The sequence below is a fragment of the Aquarana catesbeiana genome, linkage group LG09 (assembly GCF_042186555.1).
Source record: "Aquarana catesbeiana isolate 2022-GZ linkage group LG09, ASM4218655v1, whole genome shotgun sequence".
NCBI lineage: Eukaryota > Metazoa > Chordata > Amphibia > Anura > Ranidae > Aquarana > Aquarana catesbeiana.
In genome coordinates, this window is record NC_133332.1 from 214,045,700 (window position 1) to 214,067,557 (window position 21,858).

At 41.3% G+C, this 21,858-nt stretch overlaps 1 protein-coding gene across 2 annotated transcripts in view; it reads right to left on the minus strand.

Moving 5' to 3' along the window:
- Positions 1–21,858, minus strand: part of ADAMTS13 (ADAM metallopeptidase with thrombospondin type 1 motif 13) — a 96,616-nt gene that overhangs the window by 53,122 nt on the left and 21,636 nt on the right. For both annotated transcript variants that reach the window (XM_073599680.1, XM_073599681.1), the window contains exons 8-19: positions 17,854–18,000; positions 11,716–11,850; positions 10,895–11,045; positions 9,306–9,410; positions 5,929–6,080; positions 5,484–5,547; positions 4,061–4,187; positions 2,693–2,838; positions 1,578–1,698; positions 1,375–1,455; positions 1,010–1,191; positions 789–924 (exon numbers count right to left, since the gene is read on the minus strand). In XM_073599680.1, the coding sequence (XP_073455781.1) occupies positions 789–924; positions 1,010–1,191; positions 1,375–1,455; positions 1,578–1,698; positions 2,693–2,838; positions 4,061–4,187; positions 5,484–5,547; positions 5,929–6,080; positions 9,306–9,410; positions 10,895–11,045; positions 11,716–11,850; positions 17,854–18,000 (1,547 nt within the window). The remainder of the gene's footprint in view (positions 1–788; positions 925–1,009; positions 1,192–1,374; positions 1,456–1,577; positions 1,699–2,692; positions 2,839–4,060; positions 4,188–5,483; positions 5,548–5,928; positions 6,081–9,305; positions 9,411–10,894; positions 11,046–11,715; positions 11,851–17,853; positions 18,001–21,858) is intronic.

The following is a 21,858-nucleotide window of genomic DNA, read 5'->3' on the forward strand; positions in this document are numbered from 1 at the left end:
GCGTTTAGAAGCTTTGGCAAAGAAAATGCCAAAAGCTCCTCAACTCAAGTTTAGAAGCTGTAGTGTACATGAGCTCTTAAAGGTTAGGCAGTTGACAAAACAGCAATTGTCAAAACTTAGATGACCACTAACTTCTGGCTCTCAAGCTGAAGTGTCAGGCTTAGACAAGGTATGCAAAACTAAATAGGGATTCTGCTAAATAGAGCTAAATTCATGTTTACATGTGTTTTTACATAAGTATGCACCCAAAAGTTAATACTAAAAAATAATAATAATAATAATAATAATAAATATATATATATATATATATGTATACACACACACACATACTATATGCCACCATACCGCCATATAGTCTCATTAAGAACTGAAGCCTTTGCTGGTAAATTTCATTGGGGGTTATTTACGAAAGGCAAATCCACTTTGCACTGCAAGTGCACTTGAAAGTGTACTGAAAGTGCACTTGGAAGTGAAGTCGCTGTAGATCCAAGGGGACATGCAAGGAAAATAAAAAACAGCATTTTAGCTTGCACATGATTGAAATCAGCAGAGCTTCCACTCATTTCAGATCTACCCCTTAGATTTAGAGCAACTGCACTTTCAAGTGCACTTGCAGTGCAAAGTGGATTTGCCTTTCGTAAATAACCCCCATTGTGTTCTTCCAGTTTTCCATGTTCTTATTGTATGGTGGTATCACAAGCTAAACCCTACACATTCTACTTCCTATCAGGAAAAATAAAATATACAATTTTTTTAAAGTATGAAGAGAAAGGTTTTATTGGTCTCACCTCCTCCACAGCTGGCTGAACAGGGTGCAAGGACCTGTAACCAGGCGTACGAATGATCCTTTTTGGCAACATAATAGCTGTAGGTGATGTCCGGATTGGTGACCTCTCCATATTCTGGCCCATATCTTCTGTAGACCTTTCAAGACAGTAGCCTTAATAATTCCAAAATTGAACAACAACAAAAAAAGTTAAAAATGAGCATGCTTCACATCATTTTGTACCTGGACCTCAATGTCGGAGGAGGTGGGTCCACTGACAAGGACTTCTTCCAGACCGGGTAGCTTGTTAGCAGTTAAAATCAATCTGTACTCCATCTGCTTGTCCTCCACAACAGAGGGGTGAGTGATGTTTAAGGAGATACTCTGCTTTCCAGCTACAATGTAGTCAGAGTTTTCTTTAATAGCTGGATCACAACAGAAAAATGCAGATATCTGTGAGCCATCACAGCTTCTTTTTTGTGGCATGATACAAATGTAAAAATACATAAATGCAACAAACATTTCTCATATTAGGGTCTACCGCCCTCCCTACTCCCATGATATGACTATATTTACAAGGGATTGTGGGATAGCTTGTTATTTCTTACCTAAATGAGTAAAGAGCGGCTTTTTATTGGTCACTCTAAGTGTCATGGCTCCAACTGGGACGGTCAGGAATGTGAAATACTCTGCAGCATAAGAAAATAAAAAAAGTACAGACAGATAGATGTATAGATATATACAGTAGATAGATAGGCAGATTTAGCAAGTTTGGATTTAGATTTCACTATCCAAAAGGATTGTAACTTACCCCCAGCTATTCCTTCTGTAAAAGAGCCACTAACTTTGTTACATGTACTGTTGTCCCCGCCACAGACTCCACAGTGATCCGCCACCATCGCAGAATCCATCACTCCATCGCATCCAAAGACCTGAGCGAGACACCTGCATTAGACACAGGCAGATTTAAAGCCCAACATTTTTTTTGGATAGGCTTGGAAAAAGTAAATATCTGCCAAAAATGTATTGCTGCCCATGACCCTGTTGAGGAGATTTCACCTCACTTCCTAGTTTTCGAACAACATGTGGCAGTAGGTCAAGAATTGAAGGGTGCAGTTGTCACTAGGGCAGAAAGACTAGAACAATAATTTTACCCTGACAGAGGTTCCAACCCTTCCCTAATTTACTGAAAAAATGTGTTTTGTTTCTATGTTCCTGCTGGAGATATTTACCATTACTTCCTGTATTGACAGGACATGAGGGAAAATCTTCCCAATAGGGTTAGGGCCCACAACAAAAAAAATATATAGGTGTTTATGCTTTTCACCAAGTTGGGCCAAAACTAAAAAAACTTAAAATAAGTTTAGAGTAGGGCTTTTATGGAGACTCATTCTGCACCTTCTTCCCTTATACTCTTTCAAGAGAAATTCCCACCTTTATCTATGTCATTTTAGAAATGTCTAGGCTCTCCTGCATTTAGAAATCTTTCCTATACTGTAAAGGTGAGATCAGCATATTTTATAGGACCAAAACCATCCCCCTCTATATGTTAGCTGTACTGTACAAATAGAAGCTATATATCAAATATTACATAGTATGATCATAAATAAAGTTTTCAATCACAAATCTCTAAATATATTACACTTTACAGAAATATCACTTCTGAAAATGATGTTAGATTTTTATAGCCGTGACATCACCCTTCAAATATATTTGACAGAAGTGACATCACTGCAAATAAAATGTATAAATTCTGGACTCACATTGCTGCTGTCCAGTGATAAGTTTTACTTTACATTAGTGATGCTACTGTTTTCCAATTACAATTTATTTCCGATGATATAATTGTCCTTATTAGATAACATTCAGTGGTTACTATATTAAGAAAAAGAAACTACATTTTTAATAACTTTTTACTGGTCTCACCTTGCATCGGCCGGCAACGCAGATATTAAACATGCCATTCGCCTCCGTGCTTTGTTGACATCGGGTGCCATCTATGAAGCTCTCCCCTCGTCGCACCATGAAACTCATCCCCTGTGCCTGACACATATGCTGACAAAGCTCATCACCTGGTTTTCAAACAGAAGAATAACAACACACTGACACCAACTGGGATTTAATGGCCATAGTAGCCACTTTAATTACCACCATATAAATACCAAATATACATACCAAATAACAAGCAAAAGACTGAATGTATACTGGAATCTCAAGGCCCCTTGTAGGCAACCAAGTAATACCTATGGCCCATAAAGTAGACCTCCAGCCGCAGACAGGGTCTGCGGCTGGAGGTCTACAGGGACCCGGAGACAGGGTCAGGTACAATATTTACTGCCATAAAGGTACTAACTTAGGAGAAGCCATACCCAAGACGGGCCTTGAACTCCACCAGCCGCTGTGACAGATCCCCAATCTACCAGCAACTTACCCATGACAGAATCGAAAACTCCAACATTAAAGGGGAGGGAGAGCAGGAAGATTCCTTGATGTCTGCTGTCTTCCAACTGAAACTTTCTTGGGACCGTCCTACCTACAACCCCCTATGGACCCCTCTCGTATCGTCAAATTCACCAATCAGGTCAATACCCCTCCTTTTTTGCCTCCTTCAAACTTTCAAAACTCTCCAGCCCTGTCCTCCACTCCCCTTTTAACCCAGTCATTCTGTCCCTCTGTCCTGCTATCTATTCCTTCTGGAATTTTCCTCCAGGCCTGACTTTTGTGTGAAAGTGATGGGAAACCCAAAATTTTACAGTTGTCACCAAAACAGTAATGGAGAGGAAATCCTCCAATGGGGACACCTGTTCCAGTGATAATTAAAAGGGGATTTTCCCTAATTTAGAAAAATCCTCCTGTTGTAGCATGAAATGAGGTAGTTCCATCTTGACAAGCTTACACCTTCTACATTCCATGGTCATGTTGAAATGCATTAGCAGTGTTTTTGAAATGCATGATCTCATATAAAGTTACTACATTTTAACCCAAAGGTTTTGATTTACTAAAGTCAAATAGGCTGTTCACTCTGCTAGGGAATTTTCCCCAGAACTTAGTGAATGAGGTGAAACTCTACTGACTTCCATCTTTAATTCATGTGCAAGCAAAACTGCTGCTTTTTTATTTTCCCTGCAAGTGATTGGGTATTCTTTACAAAGTGAAACTTTACCTCATTCACTAAGCTAACAGAAAATTACCTTTCAAATTACACAGCCTACGCCTTTAGCAAATCAACCCCAATTTGTCATGGTCATATTGCCATTTCTTGCAAATATTTTTAAGTTAGATAGACGCACTTACCATAGGCAAAGGCAGCAGCCGATGTCCAGCTGTATTTTGAAATGACCCCAGGGGACAAGACGAGGGGTTTGTGGTCTGTAGTCGCACATTGTTCTGTCATAAAATCTAGTTGTGTCTTTCCACAATCCTTGAAGACAAAAACACCAAAAATTTTCTTTTTTGACACAGTATTTTTCTTTTAAAATAATGTAACCACTGCAGTACAGCACCATCATATAACTGGTGTGTCAGTGATCAGGGACACTGACTGGTGACAGTAAGAAAACATTTTTTTTAATCATTTTTAAAACATTTTTTTTTCTTTTTTATTACATTTTTTTTTCTTTTTTTTTTAATGATTTTTTTTAACACACTTGGATCAGAGCAGTATAATGTTACCATAGTGTCATGGTACTGCTCTAGGGAAAGTGATTAGGTTTTTGTTTTGCACATTATGTTTGCTTATAGCAGTTCATTACATTGCTATAAGCATGCATGTTACTGAATGAAATTGATTAATTCAGTCTGTTTTGTTGTGATTAGCTGTGATTGGTCAAAGCTAATCACATGGTACAGATGGGCTGTGATTCTCCCTGTCTGTACCATGTAATCAAATTGACCAATCACAGCTAGCAACACAGTTGTACATATTGGATGGCATGAAAGAAAGACATCCATTGTGTAAAACTGTCATGTGACCTTCTGTTATTCATCACGCCGGTCACATGGTACCGGCAGCAAGCCAGTACACTGATCAGTCATCGGCCATGCCCTGTGGACACAGCCGGTGACAGATCGCGATTCTGTGTGACCCTGTGCGGGCGCAATCTGGGAGGACGTCATGTGACATCCACCTGGATCGACGAGAGGCCACTCCCGGTATCATTCGGCCATCGGGAACAGGTTAAGAATTAGCATAGCCATTTGCCCAGTGAAACTGCATGTACATTCATTCGGTGTGAATGGTAAATAGGCTATATCCTAAACTATTGTAAATAGGCTGTATCCTGTGCTGTTTGAATGCAAACAATTGATTTAAAATGAACATACTACATTTAGCCACTAGATGAAGCTAAGCATCATAGGAATTTTCTATATTACTTAGTTCCATCTAGTGGAAAAATGCTGCATTTTCCCATATAAATCAATGATTTACATTTGAACAACACAGGCTATAGCTACTATTTACATTCATTATTTTGCCCTATTCACGCAGAATGAATGCACATGCATTTTTACTGGGTGAATGGCTATGTGAAATCTTTATAAATCAATCCCTTTTGTAGAGACATTCCAACATATTAAAAAGATTTTGTGTGATACTTTTCAGCCAAACAGCCATTGGGAGGAAAGCCATTTAAGCTTGAACCAGCTGCCTCAGCAAATGCAGCAACAATGAATGGACCAACAATAGCTAGCATAAAAATCAGAAGCAGAGACCTACCTCCAAATTACACATTTTAGCCTGGAGACTGGATCCTTTGCAGTCCCGACCACCAAATGCTGGCCTGTGGAGGAAAGGAGGCTAAATATATTGGGCTTATTTTATACCGCAGTGATGTTTAGTAGCAGACAGGTATCAACTTTCAGCGGTTCCTTTGGATAACTATTCCACATTTTCACAGCTTTTACAGTAAAGAACCCTTTTTGCATACAGAGATTAAAAGTCTTCCAATAAGCCTCCTATCTGCAAATAGTTTGCAAGATTCTTTAAATTGAAGAATGTCAAATTTGCAGTGGAGAAGGTGCACTGTGGAGCTTTATAAACTGAAAAAAACTGTCAGTTATGAGAATTTCTTCTTCTGAAAATGCTAGCTTCCTGGCTTTACTGGCAATACTAGGTGTCAGGATATAATGCTTGAGTCACAGCCTCCAAGCATATGTTTTACCTGGGATTGTTGCATTGCCTTTTCCGCACAATCACTCCACCTCCGCAGCTCCGAGAACAGGGTGAGAAGGTGCTCCAGCTGGACCAGACGCCATGCACTACCGCAACTGGATTGAGCTCTTCAAGGGATCTGCAGTGACCTTTGTGACACCACTGTGAAAAAGATACAGTCCTCTTAAATACTTATTGTTATTAGAACTAAGAAAAATGCCGTTCATTCAGACTATTTCATAACTTATTGCAAATCTGCAAAACTTTTCATGTGAAAGGTTATAATTTAGCTACAACATTGACAGGAGGACCTACTAGTCCCCATATACAGAGAGACATGTCTTAAAGGCCTGTCTTTATAATAATAGATCCAGGCTACTGCAATGTTTTTAAAGTAATAAGAATAAAATATTTGGGAGGAGGGAAGGGGGGCAGAAGAAGACTGGGCTGGGCAGGCTAGTGTGGTATAGGAAAATATAAACAGAAAAAGTATTTTTCCTGCGCTCGTGCAGGCGGTATTAGTGTAAAGTAGTAGTAATTCTGAATGGTAAGTAGTATAGAACGATCATGCGTGTCCCGCTGCCTAAACTGACCAGAGATGGTCCGAAGGAAGCTAAGTGAAAAAAAGGGGGTGGAAGGCGCGTGATATAACGCATGAATCAAAGTGATATGATTTATTCATAGACAAAGTAGATAAATACAAAGAAATTACTACGAATTCATTAAAATGGGTTACAAGATATTCATTAAAAATTCATTATGCCCATGCAAGGGCAAATGCTCAAGGTAGGCTAACGCGTTTCAAGGTTTTCCCTCTTCATCAGAGCCTTGGAAAGAAGAAGAAGAAAAAGAAAGTCTGTAGGGTGTGGTAGATACATATGAAGAGGAATGGCTGATTCAGAGATGTATCACATAGTAGGTGATGTATTCTCCTTTACTCTAGAGGTATCCACATCACAATGCTCTAGATGAGATAAATATCAAATATATTCGTGTATAATTAAGGTTCTAGTAGAAGGCACATGTGTACAAAGTGTTGAAATAATACATTATACATTGTAATTACAGACAAAAGATGTATCACAAATGTTAAAACATTAGAACATGGTGTCATTAAGGTATTGAAGCATTAAAACATTAAAACATCAGGGCATTGAAAGCTATTGGAAACCATTAAAAAAATATTATTAAAAAACCATTAGGAGCTGAAAATTATTATTATTCTTTTAAAAGTGTTACTAAAACATACTCAAAAGGTATTAGAGCAGTGAACCATTAAAACCGTAAGCCATTAGCTCTACTTGCTATAGTGGGTTCACTAAAACACAGTTATAGTTTAAAGTTTAAATTCGTGCAAAGGTGTGCATAAGGGTTTGATCCTGTGAGAGTGCCTACTACAAATGAAGTGAGTTGACAGACTAGTAGGGAAATAGGGGGGAGTCTGGATGTAGGTATGTAGGTAGGTGTCATCCAGACTCCCCCCTATTTCCCTACTAGTCTGTCAACTCACTTCATTTGTAGTAGGCACTCTCACAGGTTCAAACCCTTATGCACACCTTTGCACGTATGCGTCTATGCGTTTTAATATACACAGGTGCGTCTACATGAGTACTTTTCCAATCTTGTCACCACTGAATATACACTAGTGACTTCCATTCTGTGAAATATATGCATTTTTCTTTGTGTATGTGTATATGTTGGTGTTTTAGTGAACTCACTAAAGCAAGTAGAGCTAATGGCTTACGGTTTTAATGGTTCACTGCTCTAATACCTTTTGAGTATGTTTTAGTAACATTTTTAAAAGAATAATAATAATAATTTTCAGCTCCTAATGGTTTTTTAATAATCATTTTTTAATGGTTTCCAATGGCTTTCAATGTCCTAATGTTTTAATGCTTCAATACCTTAATGACTCCATGTTCTAATGTTTTAACATTTTTCATACGTCTTTTGTCTGTAATTACAATGTATAATGTATTATTTCAACACTTTGTACACATGTGCCTTCTACTAGAACCTTAATTATACACACATACATTTGGTATTTATCTCATATAGAGCTTGTGATATGGATACCTCTAGAGAAAAGGAGAATACATCTCTGGATAATTTTTAATGAATATCTTGTAACCCATTTTAATGAATTTGTAGTAATTTCTTTGTGTGGTATAAGAACTCTGGGAGAGTACTAGGATATGCTAGGCTGGTAAATAAACTGTATTATGTTTTGTCCAGACAGTAACCTCATGTTAAAAGTAATGTATACAAGTATCTAATATTCTATATCATATAAATATACAGAATAAGATGAATGTATATGTAGTCAGCGCCACTAATATGCTCCCTAATTCCCTGAAGACTGATATTTTGTTTGTTACCGCCTGGCCCAGCTGACAGCCTGAGCCAAGGCCCAAAGCTGGCCTGTGTTAAGGCCTGGAGAATCAGAAAGATGAGTGTCTTCTGGAATATCTTCAGATGAGTCTGCATTTGTGAACTTATGTCCATAAGCACTTAGGGGAAGCTGCTGCCAGATGAACAAGGCAAAGAGACTTCATTACTGACCTGTTGAGAAACCTGCAACTAACGTGTTTCCCCAAAAATAAGCCTGGGTCTTATATTAATTTTGGCCACCAAAAACACACTAGGGTTTATTTTCGGGGTAGGACTTGCCATGCACGAATCCCCAGTATGAACATACCAGTAAAAGGATCATATAATGCAAAAGGTGCTGCTGCAATACAACTGTGCAAACACCCTTACCGTATATCGCCGCTCCGCACTTTCATCGCCTGACCTGAGCTGTCTTCTCTGCTCTGAACACTGTACAGAGGGGGGGCAAGATCCCCCGCCAACACCCAGCGCTTCCATTGCCTGCCCCAAGCTGTGTTCTCCGCTCTTAACACTGCAGGGTGGGGGGCCGAGATCCCCCCGCCAACAGCCAGGAGATCAGAGACACACACACAGCACACTGTACACCGCCGTAACAGAGGATTATACAGCCTTTCCCCGACAAGCACTTCAAACTAGGGCTTATTTTCAGAGTAGGGCTTATATTGCAGCCCTCATGGAAAATAGCGTTAGGTCTTATTTTGGAGGTAGGTCTTATTTTTGGGGAAACACGGTACTCTCCTAAAGTAGTAGCAGCATCTTGGCCACCAATAGTGGTACTTAAGAGGATCCTCTCTCCATAACCTATTGAACAAATAAAGTACAGAAAACACTAAAGTGACTGAAGCCTTGTTGCGATTGGAATGTTAGTGTTTCCAGGCAGAGCTACAGAGTGGGTCACCATTAGTAAAGTTGGGCGAGCCGGTTAAATTCCAGCAACTACTTTGGTGGTGAGTCTTACATAATCAAATGAAGTCAACAAGACCCATTATACTTCACCTTGTTCTGGCCGCACTCAGTGCCGTCTAGAAGTGGGATGAGGAGTCGGTTGCAACTAGTCATATCTTCACGACTGACGTGACAGGAGAGGACGCTGCACATATCCTGTATGGAGCACCATAATTATTCAACAAAAAGGAATAATGTAACTCCACCACAAATGATACAATGTGAATTTAGATGGGGCTCTGTGGATTAAAGTCCATACCCAAATATCCCTGCAAATGTCCCCAAAAAAACAGTTTCTTCTGTACAAGTGAATTTTAGACTGGACTTTACAAAGGCTGACTAACAGGAGTTTTTTTACAACCTCACCATCAAAAATGTCAATTAAAAGTGATTTTTCAATTACTTTTAAGTTATCTGGTACAAATTGGTCATGGAAAAAAGAATCAAGAGAAGATTGCCCCTCTTTCAAGCCACAGCCTATCCAAAAACTAGAGTAAAGCTTTATGTACACCCTGCCTTCAGTTACCTGGGCTGGTTTTGCCACGTTTTGCATTTTCCCTCGGTCAAAACGTTCTTATCCTAAACAATTCTTCCGTGTTCGGGAGAGGGAGGTTGAACCTCACCTAACTGCAGCAGCTCCTAAAATTCTGCTAGTGTACACTGACACATAGGCTTTTTTTGGAGTTGAGTTTAAAAGCTTTGGCAAAAAAAAAAAAGCCACGTTTAGGAGCTGCTAGTGTACATGAAGCCTAAATAAGACTTTCTTTGTAGACTTTTGAGTGATACACCCAGGGCTTTTTTTCTCAAACAATAGGTGCTGGAACTTAACCACGGCCCCACAAAGCTCCTCCCCCTACACCCCCCCCCCCAAATCACATCAAATAGTGGGTGTGTTCAGTCAAATTTCACGAAAACAGTAGGAGGGTCTTAACGGGGCATTAAATACCAGGATTGCATTACATACAGAGTGCAGAGCTGTCACTTGTAAACACAGAAACCAGACTTCTGTGTTTACAAGTGATTGTGGTGAGCAGACACCAAAGGGTCTGAGCCAGAGGTGGTGGAACTGAGTTCCACCAAGTTCCCCCTGAAAAAAAGCTCTGGATACACCTCTTGACAGTTTCCTTTATCTCTTGACCATTATAAGGGACTACCACCATCACTGCTGGATATTTTATTTATTTTATATTATGAAAAATATAATAGGTAGGGCTGAAACACACAAAGGTGGATGGAACACCCAAGTCTTTCAGGTGGACATAAGCAGAGTCATGGGATATGGCATTTGGTTTTTGCTGCTGGAGCACCAAAGAAGTATCAGAAGCCATTAAATGATTCTGCTAACCAGGCTCAATTATATCTAAAATATAACATTTAGGCAAAGTAGCCCATTAAATCCTGGTACATATTGTTGCCTATTCCTGAATAAAAATGGCCAAGAGGAGACAAAGTAAAACTCCCCATTTTCTTTAACACCCAGATCTGGCATTAAGAAACAAACCCCATTCTTAGTATTCAATCATACATTTATTTACCATTGCTAATCCTTTTTAGACCAGTCTAAGCTGATTGCTGGTGGCTTAGTGGGTTGTAAATAGTATGTAGTGTTGGATAAGTATGGAAATGGAACAAACTCCTACCAAATCATTCCTGGAGAAGGTACAGGCCAGTGCTGAGTTTCCAAACGCGATTTGGCACTGCTCATTGGCTCCATAATACAGGCCAGGCTTCAGGTTCGGTATATTGTCCTCTAGTGCTGGTAAGTCATTGACGCAGCTTGCAGCGCTACTGCTGTAGAGGGAGTAGAGAGAAATCTTTCATGTCACTGTACATTGTTTACTCACATGTACAGGCTTATAAAGGACGGTATGCAAAATGCAGCAACGTATACCAAGCAGACCTCAATTTACTACAGTCAGTGATTATTTGGCTGCAGTGAGTGATGGCAGTTTGGGATATGTACACAGATAGGAACTTTAGTTAGATTTTTTTCTAATTTGCATACTTGCTCTGGTTAAGTAAGCAAGCCAGGCCAGGAAATCAGCATTTTGTGAAGGACACGCTGAGGCTTCCTCCTTGTTTAATTTCACAGTGCAAAGTTAATATTTGCATTTGTCTGATATGCAAGTGACCAAGAGAAGGGTGTACTTCATTTTAGGATATAAAAATATCATATCATAAAAATATGGAACAACAAGGGTTAAAAACATGCATGTACCCTGTTTTGAAATACCTGTCAAGTAAACTTTGCAATAATAACTGAAATGTGCCCTCCTACAGGTATTTTACCTTTAAAATAAGTAAATCAAAGTTACATTGGAACTCCAGCCAGAATAGGGAAGGGTTAGAAACTGCTTGGTCTCTATTGTTGGTTCTCAATGGAGAAATTTCACTTCCCTTCCTGTCCCAGTGACAACCATAAGCTACATGCTTCAGCTTCATGTCCTTCTCTTTCAATTACCTGAGAAAGTAAAGGAGCTGCTCACGACTGCATTCTGACCATGTCAGATGGATGTTGTTTTGATTCCCTTCGCCTGCCATGATGTAACCACTTCCTCTGCAACTGTTTTCTGTCCCATCGTGATTTATTCCAAAACTGCAGGAAAAAGGGAGTAAAATCAGCTATGCCCCCAAAAAGTGAAGCCTTTAGTGAATCAATGAAAAAAATATGCGACAATGTTGATGAAATGATAAAAGTTCTGAATTCAGACCACTGACATCCCTTGCCTTATCCCACATGGAGATAATCATGTGATAACATCATAGAATGGAGATGGTTACAAGAACCAACCCTGAAATGTTATTATATTATGGCTCCACTGTGACCAGTTGTGATCGTAGAGGAGGTTTCATCTGTCCTATCACACAGTCAAACCCAAGACTGGTATTAGACAGGCTTGTAGGTGGGTGTAGTATATGCTCTGTGCTGTAGATGGCTCTGGTACTGTGCCACTGTGCAGGGGGAAGTGGAGACTAAGTGAAACATTGTTCTCTGGCCTCTGGAGGAGTCATCAGGGGAGCTGTGATACAATTGGACACAGCAGCCCTGAGTGATCTTAGCCACCCTCTTTAGCATGGGCAGTGCTAATAAACAGTAGTACACTGCCGAGGTTGGCGTGCACGCTAGCGTCACGCTGGTGAGGGACAAAGAGTTTGCTCTAGGGAAAGGTTCCTGCTCAAGGAGGGATAGATTAGGGGCCACTGCCTGCTTCCTTGCCGGTGTTGCTGTATTTGTGGCTACCATATTGTTTGTAAATGTTATCTCAAGTGTGTCCCGCAGTTGCAATAACCATTAAACAAGTGTTAGTGATGGCAGATTACTGATGTTCTGTTGACTGTTCACCTACAACCCTACAATACAAGAACCGCTGAACTCTGTTTTGGACTCTGTGTGTTGTTCCTTCTCTTTGGGTACCCAATTCCTGGCCCCGTCCAAATTCTAGTTCATTGCCAATGGACAAAGAGTTCCAGCCTAGTCTGTAGCACTCACAAAACCACTGGAGAATACTTACCTTTGAACTAAAGAAGAAACATTTGAATAAGTCAGAATTTAGAAGGAAATCATAACGCACTCTCTATGAGTGCATATTTTGAGTTATTATTGTATGTCTGCTCTTTTTTTTAATTAATAAATGTAGTGATTTTTAGATTAGCCACTAGAGGGAGGGTAGATTAGCTACTGCAATGATTCTGCCTAACCATTTGCCTACTGGTCACTTTCACCCCCTACCTGCCCAGGAAAATTTTCAGCTTCCAGCGCTGTTGCACTTTGAATGACAATTGTGCGGTCATGCAACACCGTACCAAAATGAAACTTTTATCATTTTTTTCACACAAATAGAGTTTTTTAAAAAAACAACATTTTTCATAGTTTGGTATCAAATTTTGCAAATAGGTCATTTTTTTCCTTCACTGATGTGCGCTCATAAGGTTGCACTGATGACCCCTGATAGATGGCACTGATGGGCACTGATGAGGTGGCACTGATGTGCACTGACAGCCGTCACTGAAGGGCACTGATAGGCAGCACTGATAGGTGGCACTGATGGGCACTGATAGGCGGAACTAATGGGCACTGATAGGCAGCACTGATGGGCAGCACTAATAGGTGACACTGATGAGGAGGCACTGATGGTCACTTGGTCACTAATTGGTAGCACTGTTGGGACTGCACTGATAATCAGGACACTGTGCCCTGATTATCAGTGTTGATGTCTCTTTAACACAAGCCAGTTATCGGCTTTCTTCGGCTCTCCTCAAGCTGATAGCGTGAGGAAAGAAAAGCCGATAACTGACTTGTGTTTTCTTCCATGATCAGCTGTCATTGGAAACAGCTGATCACTGTGATTGGCTCTTTACCCCGATCTATGATTAGCTGAGTCCGAAGGACTCAGTGATCACAGAGCAAGTCGCCCGTGCACTGCAGGGGGTGCACAGGAGGCGCGATCACAGGATTGACATCAATAGATGCCCTCCCAGCAAAGTAAACCTATGCTGAAGCCATCATTTGGCTACAGCGCGGGCAGAAAATGGTTAAAAGAGAAGTCTGTCCCCTGCCGGCTCTGCAGTCAGAGCTGGTCCATCAAACGCCAAATCACTCAGTTCTCCCCTGGAGGGGCTGGTTCAGGCTCTCAGCGAAAAGGCTGAGCCAGGTGCCAGGTGCCAGGTGAGTGACGTCAGCCGACAGCGGGCTTTTGCAGAACTAAGTGTACTCCTGTGATCCAAGAAAGCTTTGGCCATACTTCTCCTTTAACAACTGGTGATATACAATATCAGCCACACAGGGAGAGCATTGTTTTCAGTGTGTCCGCTGACTCACAGCACTGTGAGAAGGAGCAGTAAAGCACAAACATTGTAAAGGGCTGAAAAACAAAGCTTGCATACTGTATGTTATGAGCAAATATGGCTCCTACAATGGACTGTACATATGTAATTAGAAACCATACATATTAACAAGGTTTTAAAAAAAAAAATAGGATACATTGGGGTTACATAGTTATATAGTAGGTGAGGTTGAAAAAAGACACAAGTTCATCAAGTCCAACCTATGTGTGTGATTATATGTCAGTATTACATTGTATATTCCTGTACGTTGCGGTCATTCAGGTGCTTATCTAATAGTTTCTTGAAACTATCGATGCATTGTCTTTAAACATGGTCTGAATTTTCCTACAGAGTTTGATCGGGACAGTTTCAGTTGGTTGATAGAAACAAACATTTTATATCTTTGATTGCTTTGCGATTTTGAAAAAAAAAAAAAAAAAAGAAAAATTTGATTGTTCCACCAAATTGCAACTTAAAAGAGGATTTCTCCTCACTATGGAGAGATTTTCTCTGATTTCCTGTTTTTTTTCTCTGGAAGAGGAAGTGACGAGGAAATCCCTCAATGGGACACTCCCTTCTTTATCCAAAACAGAAAGAAAAGCAAGTTTGTGTGTAATTTCACTTTAAAGAGTCTTACTTCAAATTCAGGTAAGCCACGTGTAATGTTTTTTAGTGTATAGTATATCAATCTTTAAAGTAAACCTTTTGTGGAAGAAACATGGAACAGCTACTGCTGATCGCTTCTTTAACCACTTCAGTCCCGGACCATTTGGCTGCCCAAAGACCAGAGCGTTTTTTGCTATTCGGCACTGCGGTGCTTTAACTGACAATAGCACGGTCATGCAACGCTGTACCCAAACTAAATTGACGTCCTTTTTTTCCCACATATAGAGCTTTCTTTTGGTGTTATTTGATCGCCTCTGCAGTTTTTATTTTTTACGCTATAAACAAAAAAAGAGCGACAATTTTGAAAAAAAGGCGGTATTTTTTACTTTTTGCTATAATAAATATCCCCCAAAAATATTTAAAAAAAACGATTTTTTTCCTCAGTTTAGGCCGATATGTATTCTTCTACATATTTTTGGTAAAAAAAAAAATCGCAATAAGCGTATATTGATTGGTTTGTGCAAAATTTATAGCGTCTACAAAATAGGGGATAGTTTTATGGCATTTTTATTTTTCATTTTTTTTTTTTTATTAGTAATGGCAGCCATCTGCGATCTTTATTGAGACTGCGACATTATGGCAGACACATCGGACATTTTTGACACATTTTTGGGACCATTGTCATTTATACAGCGATCAGTGCGATTAAAAATGCATTGATTACTGTGTAAATGACACCCGCAGTGAAGGGGTTAACCACTAGGGGTCAGTGAAGTGGTTAAGTGTGTCCTAGGGAGTGATTCTAAATGTGAGGGGGCTGGGCTTGAACACACAGGACAGTGATCACTGCTCTCAATCACAGAGAGCAGTAGATCTCTGTCCTGTCACTAGGCAGAACGGGGACTGCTTTGTTTACATAAGCATCTCCCCATTCTTCCTCTCCATGACATGATCACTGACACCTGGCGGACATCGAGTCCGCGGGATCCACGGTCACGGTCACACGCTTGCGACACCGCTTCGTAATAGGACGTACCTGGAAACCGTTTTGCCTGCCAGTGCCATTCTGCTGACGTACATCGGCGTGCGCTGGACGGCAAGAGGTTAAAATGCTAGTTGCCTGTTTCTGGCACTAACACTTTCGAGGTTACTGACCCAAAAGCATACACTTTAGACAGCCATAATGAAGCCAGAAAACTTGGCCACATTCTTGTTTCAGGTCAGTGACTAAAGCCATTAGATCAGTGGTTCTCAACCTGGGAGTCGACTGACGATTTGCCAGGGGTCACCGAATCCCGGGCTGTTCCTGAAACCTGCACCACTCTCCCAGGCTTTTCGCGGCAGCCCAGCAGGGCTGTCCCTGGAGCCTGTGTCCGCCCAGCTGGGCTGTTCCTGGACCCTTTGCGTTGCCACCCATTCAGTTCATGGCATGGGTGGGGGGCAGAGACTAGAGGTCAGCTGACTGGTGAGGAATGTGAAGTGGGAGGGGCTGGAGGAGACCCTATCTCCTGATTTTGGCATAGGTGTCACTGCTGCGAGACACCACAAAGTTGGAGACACAGTGAATAACACTACCTATGATTATAGTTGCCATTAACCTCCCTGGCGGTATGATTATGCCAGATTTTTGCGTCTCAAAGCGGTACACTTGTTTTGCATAGAAATTTGGCGTTTTATATTGTAGGCCTGTAATTCTTAGCAATAACACACTTACATCTGTCCAAACAAGAGTCTAGTAGATATCCCGGGTATGATAGAGTTTGAAACATAAAATCATAAATTATAATATAATAAATAACTATAAATAATTATAAAAAATAATAATATAATAATAATAAAATTAATTTCCCCATGATTCACTATCGCTCAATTCTGCAAGTGTTCTAATTTACTATCACTGTTTTCTAGCTGGTCTAAAACCACTTTTCACGTAAAGGGACACTTTTTGGTTGCTATGGACAATCTCCAATTTCCAGGCAGAAAGAACACTATATATAATATAAAACTGCATGCAGGGCATTGGACAAAGCACTGGGGACAAAAGGGATGTGAAATGATTTCATACAGTAATGTAATTTGTAAGATTACAGTGTACTGTATGTGTTATGAATTTTCTATTTTTTTAATTTGCCGCCGGGCTCCGCCCCCGAGCGTCGCGACGCTCGCAGGGAACAGAGCCCGGCACACAGGACATCGGGGCGGAGGACAGAGCCCACAGACACAGCGGGGGGGCATTGCAGGATCCTGGGGACAAGGTAAGTACACTGCACCAGGATCCTATAATGCAATCCTGAGTGTGACTCGGGGTTACCGCTAATGGTTCTGAAATTTAACTCCGAGCCACACTCGGGAAAACTGCCAGGGAAGTTAAAAGTCCCCACTACAGTTCTCAGACCAGCAGATGACCTTGAACAAGAGCACCTAAGTTGGCTGATCAGAACTCCCCCCAGCACTGCCACTGATCCTACCCCCCACCAGCACTGACACTCATCTCAACTCTCCGCCAGCACTGCCACTGATCCTACCCCCCCCCCCAGCAATGCCACTGATCCCATCCCCCACCAGCAATGCCACTAATCCCATCCCCCACCAGCACTGCCACTGATCCCATTCCCCCCACCCCACCACCAAGGAGTAAGAGAAGGAATAAAAATAGAGAATACATGGAAAGGAGAGGAAAAAAGAGGGGGAGGAACAAAGAAAAGAGGAGAGAAATAATAAGAGAAAGAACAAGAAAGATGGCTAGAGAGAGGGATGGGGAAAAAAACAAGAAATTAGGATAGAGAGAGATAAAAGGGAAAGAAAGGAGAACATAGAGAAGGAGTGGTACATCCTAAAATGTACCATAAGGGGTTTTAATACTGTGCGAGTGGAAGAGACTCAGGGAGCGCTAAATGTCCACAGGTTAGGGCCGCAAATTACTTGCCTTGCTTGGGTGCTGACAACCCGCGCTAATAAAATAATTTTACTGTTAGGGGTCCCCACAACTTGGGAAATTTTATCAAGGGGTCACGGCACTAGAAAGGTTGAGAACCACTGCATTAGATGAACATGACGGCCAGGCAACTAGCATTTTAAAAAGATGTCAGCCATATCAGGCTTTCTATTTTCTCTCTACAGGTTTCCTGTAAGAGACATTGATCTTGATAATATAACAATGAATTGTTACCTGTGCCCGATCTCATGGGCCATAGTGATCCCCAGGTCAAAGCCAGTGTCTTCAGTGATAACACAGCTCCAGGAGGATGAACAGGCCCCACCCAGCTGGGTCACTCCTCGAACTTGCTTATTCCCATCCGGTAACTCTAGGTCAAACCTTCAGTAAAGAAATACAACAGAATGGTTGATTAACGACTCATTCACATGGGTAGAAAAAAAGCTGCGTTTAGATGCGCACTGCACATAGTTTTGTCCGTATCTAAAAGCAGCACTATAGTAATCAGTGCATCCATACTCACAGCTGTAAGTGCATGCAAAAATGTGTGCTGCATTTAGCTGTAGAGAAAAAAAAGTAGGACACCTCTGCATTCAGAGCCACACAGATCTGCAGAATTTATGCACGTGCGCTCCTAAACACGCCTAAACATTAAACGCATACATGTGTAAATGTGTAGCCATGTATTTTAATGAAAGAAGAATTGTACACATCTAAACAATGTATGCACCTAAACGCAAGTACTTTTGATGCGTGTTTTCTGCAGGATATTCTGCCAGCAAGAACCTGTGTTCATGCAGAAAACACGCATTGAATGGGTCCTAATAGTGAGTAAAATCCATCTATCCTGTGTACTGAATAGAAACCTGTCCAGAAAGAATTATAAAAGGGATTGCATTTGACCTCTTTTTCTATACATACAGTATCTCACAAAAATGAGTACATCCCTTTCATGTGACAACACTGAAGAAATGACACTTTGCTACAATGTAAAATAGTGAGTGTATAGCTTGTATAACAGTGTAAATTTGCTGTCCCCTCAAAATAACTCAACACACAGCCATTAATGTCTAAACCGCTGGCAACAAAAGTGAGTACACCCCTAAGTAAAAATGTTCAAATTGGGCCCAATTAGCCATTTCCCCGCCCCAATGTCATGTGACTCGTTAGTGTTATAAGGTGTGTTAAATTTGGTGTTATCGCACTCAATCTCTCATACTGGTCACTGGAAGCTCAACATGGCACCTCATGGGAAAGAACTCTGAGGATCTGAAAAAAAGAATTGTTGCTCTACATAAAGATAGCCTAGGCCAGGGATCCTCAAACTACGGCCATCCAGCTGTTGCGGAACTACACATCCCATGAGGCATTGTAATACTCTGACATTCACAGACATGGCTAGGCAGGATGGGAATTGTAGTTCTTGAACAACTGGAGGGCCATAGTTTGAAGACCCTTGGCCTAGGCTATAAGAAGATTGCCAAGACCCTGAAACTGAGCTGTATGGCCAAGACCATACAGCCATTTAACAGGACAGGTTCCACTCAGAACATGCCTCACCATGGTCGACCAAAGAAGTTGAGTGAACGTGCTCAGTGTCATATCCAGAGGTTGTCTTTGAGAAATAGATGTAAGAGTGCTTCCAGCATTGCTGCAGAGGTTGAAGGGGTGGGGGGTCAGCCTGTCAGTGCTCAGACCATACACCGCACACTGCATCAAATTGGTCTTCATGGCTATCATCCCAGAAGGAAGCCTCTTCTAAAGATGATGAACAAGAAAGCCCACAAACAGTTTGCGGAAAACAAACATACAAAGGACATGGATTACTGGAACCAGGTCCTGTGGTCTGATGAGACCAAGATAAACTTATTTGGTTCAGATGGTGTCAAGCGTGTGTGGCGGCAACCAGGTGAGGAGTACAAAGACAAGTGTGTCTTGCCTATAGTCAAACATGGTGGTGGGAGTGTCATGGTCTGGGGCTGCCGACACTGGGGAGCAACAGTTCATTGAGGAAACCATGAATGCCAACATGTAATGTGACATACTGAAGCAGAGACTGGGCCGCAGGGCATTATTCCAATATGATAACGACCCAAAACACACCTCCAAGGCAACCACTGCCTCGCTAAACAAGCTGAGGGTAAAGGTGATGGACTGGCCAAGCATGTCTCCAGACCTAAACCCTATTGAGCATCTTTGGGGCATCCTCAAACAGGAGGTGGAGGAGTTCAAGGTCTCCAACATCCACCAGCTCCGTGATGTCATCATGGAGGAATGGAAGAGGACTCCAGTGGCAACCTGTGAAGCTCTGGTGAACTCCATGCCCAAGAGGGTTAAGGCAGTGCTGGAAAATAATTGTGGCCACATAAAATATTGACACTTTGGGCCCAAATTGGACCTCTTCTTCATCTTTCACTTAGGGATGTACTTAAGTTTCTTGCCAGTGGCTTAGACATTAATGGCTGTGTGTTAAGTTATTTTGAGGGGACAGCAAATTGACACTGCTATACAAGCTGTAAACTCACTACTTTACATTGTAGCAAAGTGTCATTTCTTCAGTGTTGTCACATGAAAAGATATAATAAAATAATTACAAAAATATGAGGGGTGTACTCACTTTTGTGAGATACTGTATGTATTATCTGCCACAATAACAAAAGGGGACACTCAAGGAAGTACAGACAGAAGGGCTGCACACCCCATAAGATGCATGAGAAAAACACGAAACTCCCTAACGGGGCTTTAATGCAGCCAATAATGTCGGATTCAGAAGTGAATAGATGAACAAAAATAGCTTTATTGGTACAAAAAATATAAAACGAGTAAGTTCTGACATTTAAAAATCAAGACATGAACTGGAGTACAGCATTGGATAAAAAACAGACAATGCCCATAATCGGGAACAGTGTACAATACAATATATCCAAGACAACAAAATCAAAGATAATAAAATACTGACGCGTTTCGACCCTGACTGGGTCTTCTTCAGAGGATAGATGGTTAACAGCTGTAGGCATGTAAGCATGTGTCAAAACATCTTTTAAGACAGCATAAAACAACAACGACAATAAATTTGTGTGTATGCATAAACAGCTTCATAAATTACATAATTACCAGTCAAAGGAGTTCCAGATGATTGTGAATGGCCATAATATGAAGAATGTAACCCCTCCTATGTCCTTGACTTCCCAAGTGGTGGGGAGAGCAGGTATCAAGCCAGCATGCCTTACAAGGGATCACACATAAACTACCCCCCGAAGGAGGTCGGGGAGGGCGAAGGGCACACACTGCACCCACAGTGAAATAACGATAATGCTAAATTCGGATTGAGAACAAGGAAGGGACAAGAAAATGACAAATTGCAATAAATTTGAACATTTTAACTAATAGGGGTTGTCGGTGGGTCCATAGATGTGCAGGGAACAGGATAACGGGGGGGGGGGAGGGGAAAGGGAAAGAAGGGAAATGGAAAAAAGGGGAGGGGAGGGAAAAGGAAGAAGAAAAAAAAAAAAGGGGGAGAAGGGGGAGGGGGAAAAGGGAGAGAAAGGAAGGGGAAGGTGGGGAGGAGAGGGGCACGGGCATGGATAAGGGAATGGAGGACAGGAAAGAAAGAAAGAAAGAAAGAAAGAAAGCACAGTGAAGGATCTATTGGGGCTAAGAAAAAGTTACTAGAAAGAAGGGAAAAGGTGAAACATGTACAGGGGCTGGGATAACATGTAACCTGCTTACAAGTATGGACCAAGCAGCAGCGCAGATATGAGGAGTGATGGTAGTCGCAATGCACAGGTGAGAATTAGAGTGACCAAGTGCAAAGTGAGGGAGACCAGCCTCACCCTAAGGTAGCCACCTTCTATAGTCTACCCAAGATTCACAAAAATTCTATTAAGCTCACGGGCCGTCCCATTGTCTCTGGCGATGGAGCCATATCTGAAAATTTAAGCCGTGTCATAGATGCCTACCTCCAACCCCTTGTTCTGTCATTGCCATCATTTGTCAGGGATACAATACAATTTCTACAACTCATTAACGATTTAAAAATATCAGATGACGCCATCTTAGTTACTATCGATGTTGAGGCTCTGTACAGCAGTATTCCCCATTCCTTGGGTCTGTCTGCTGTGCAGAGGGCTCTGCAACAATACTCGCAATATGATCCGGCATTGATCGGCTTCATCCTAAATGGTCTGCAATATATATTACATCACAACCACCTTCGATAACTCCCACTACTTCCAGGTA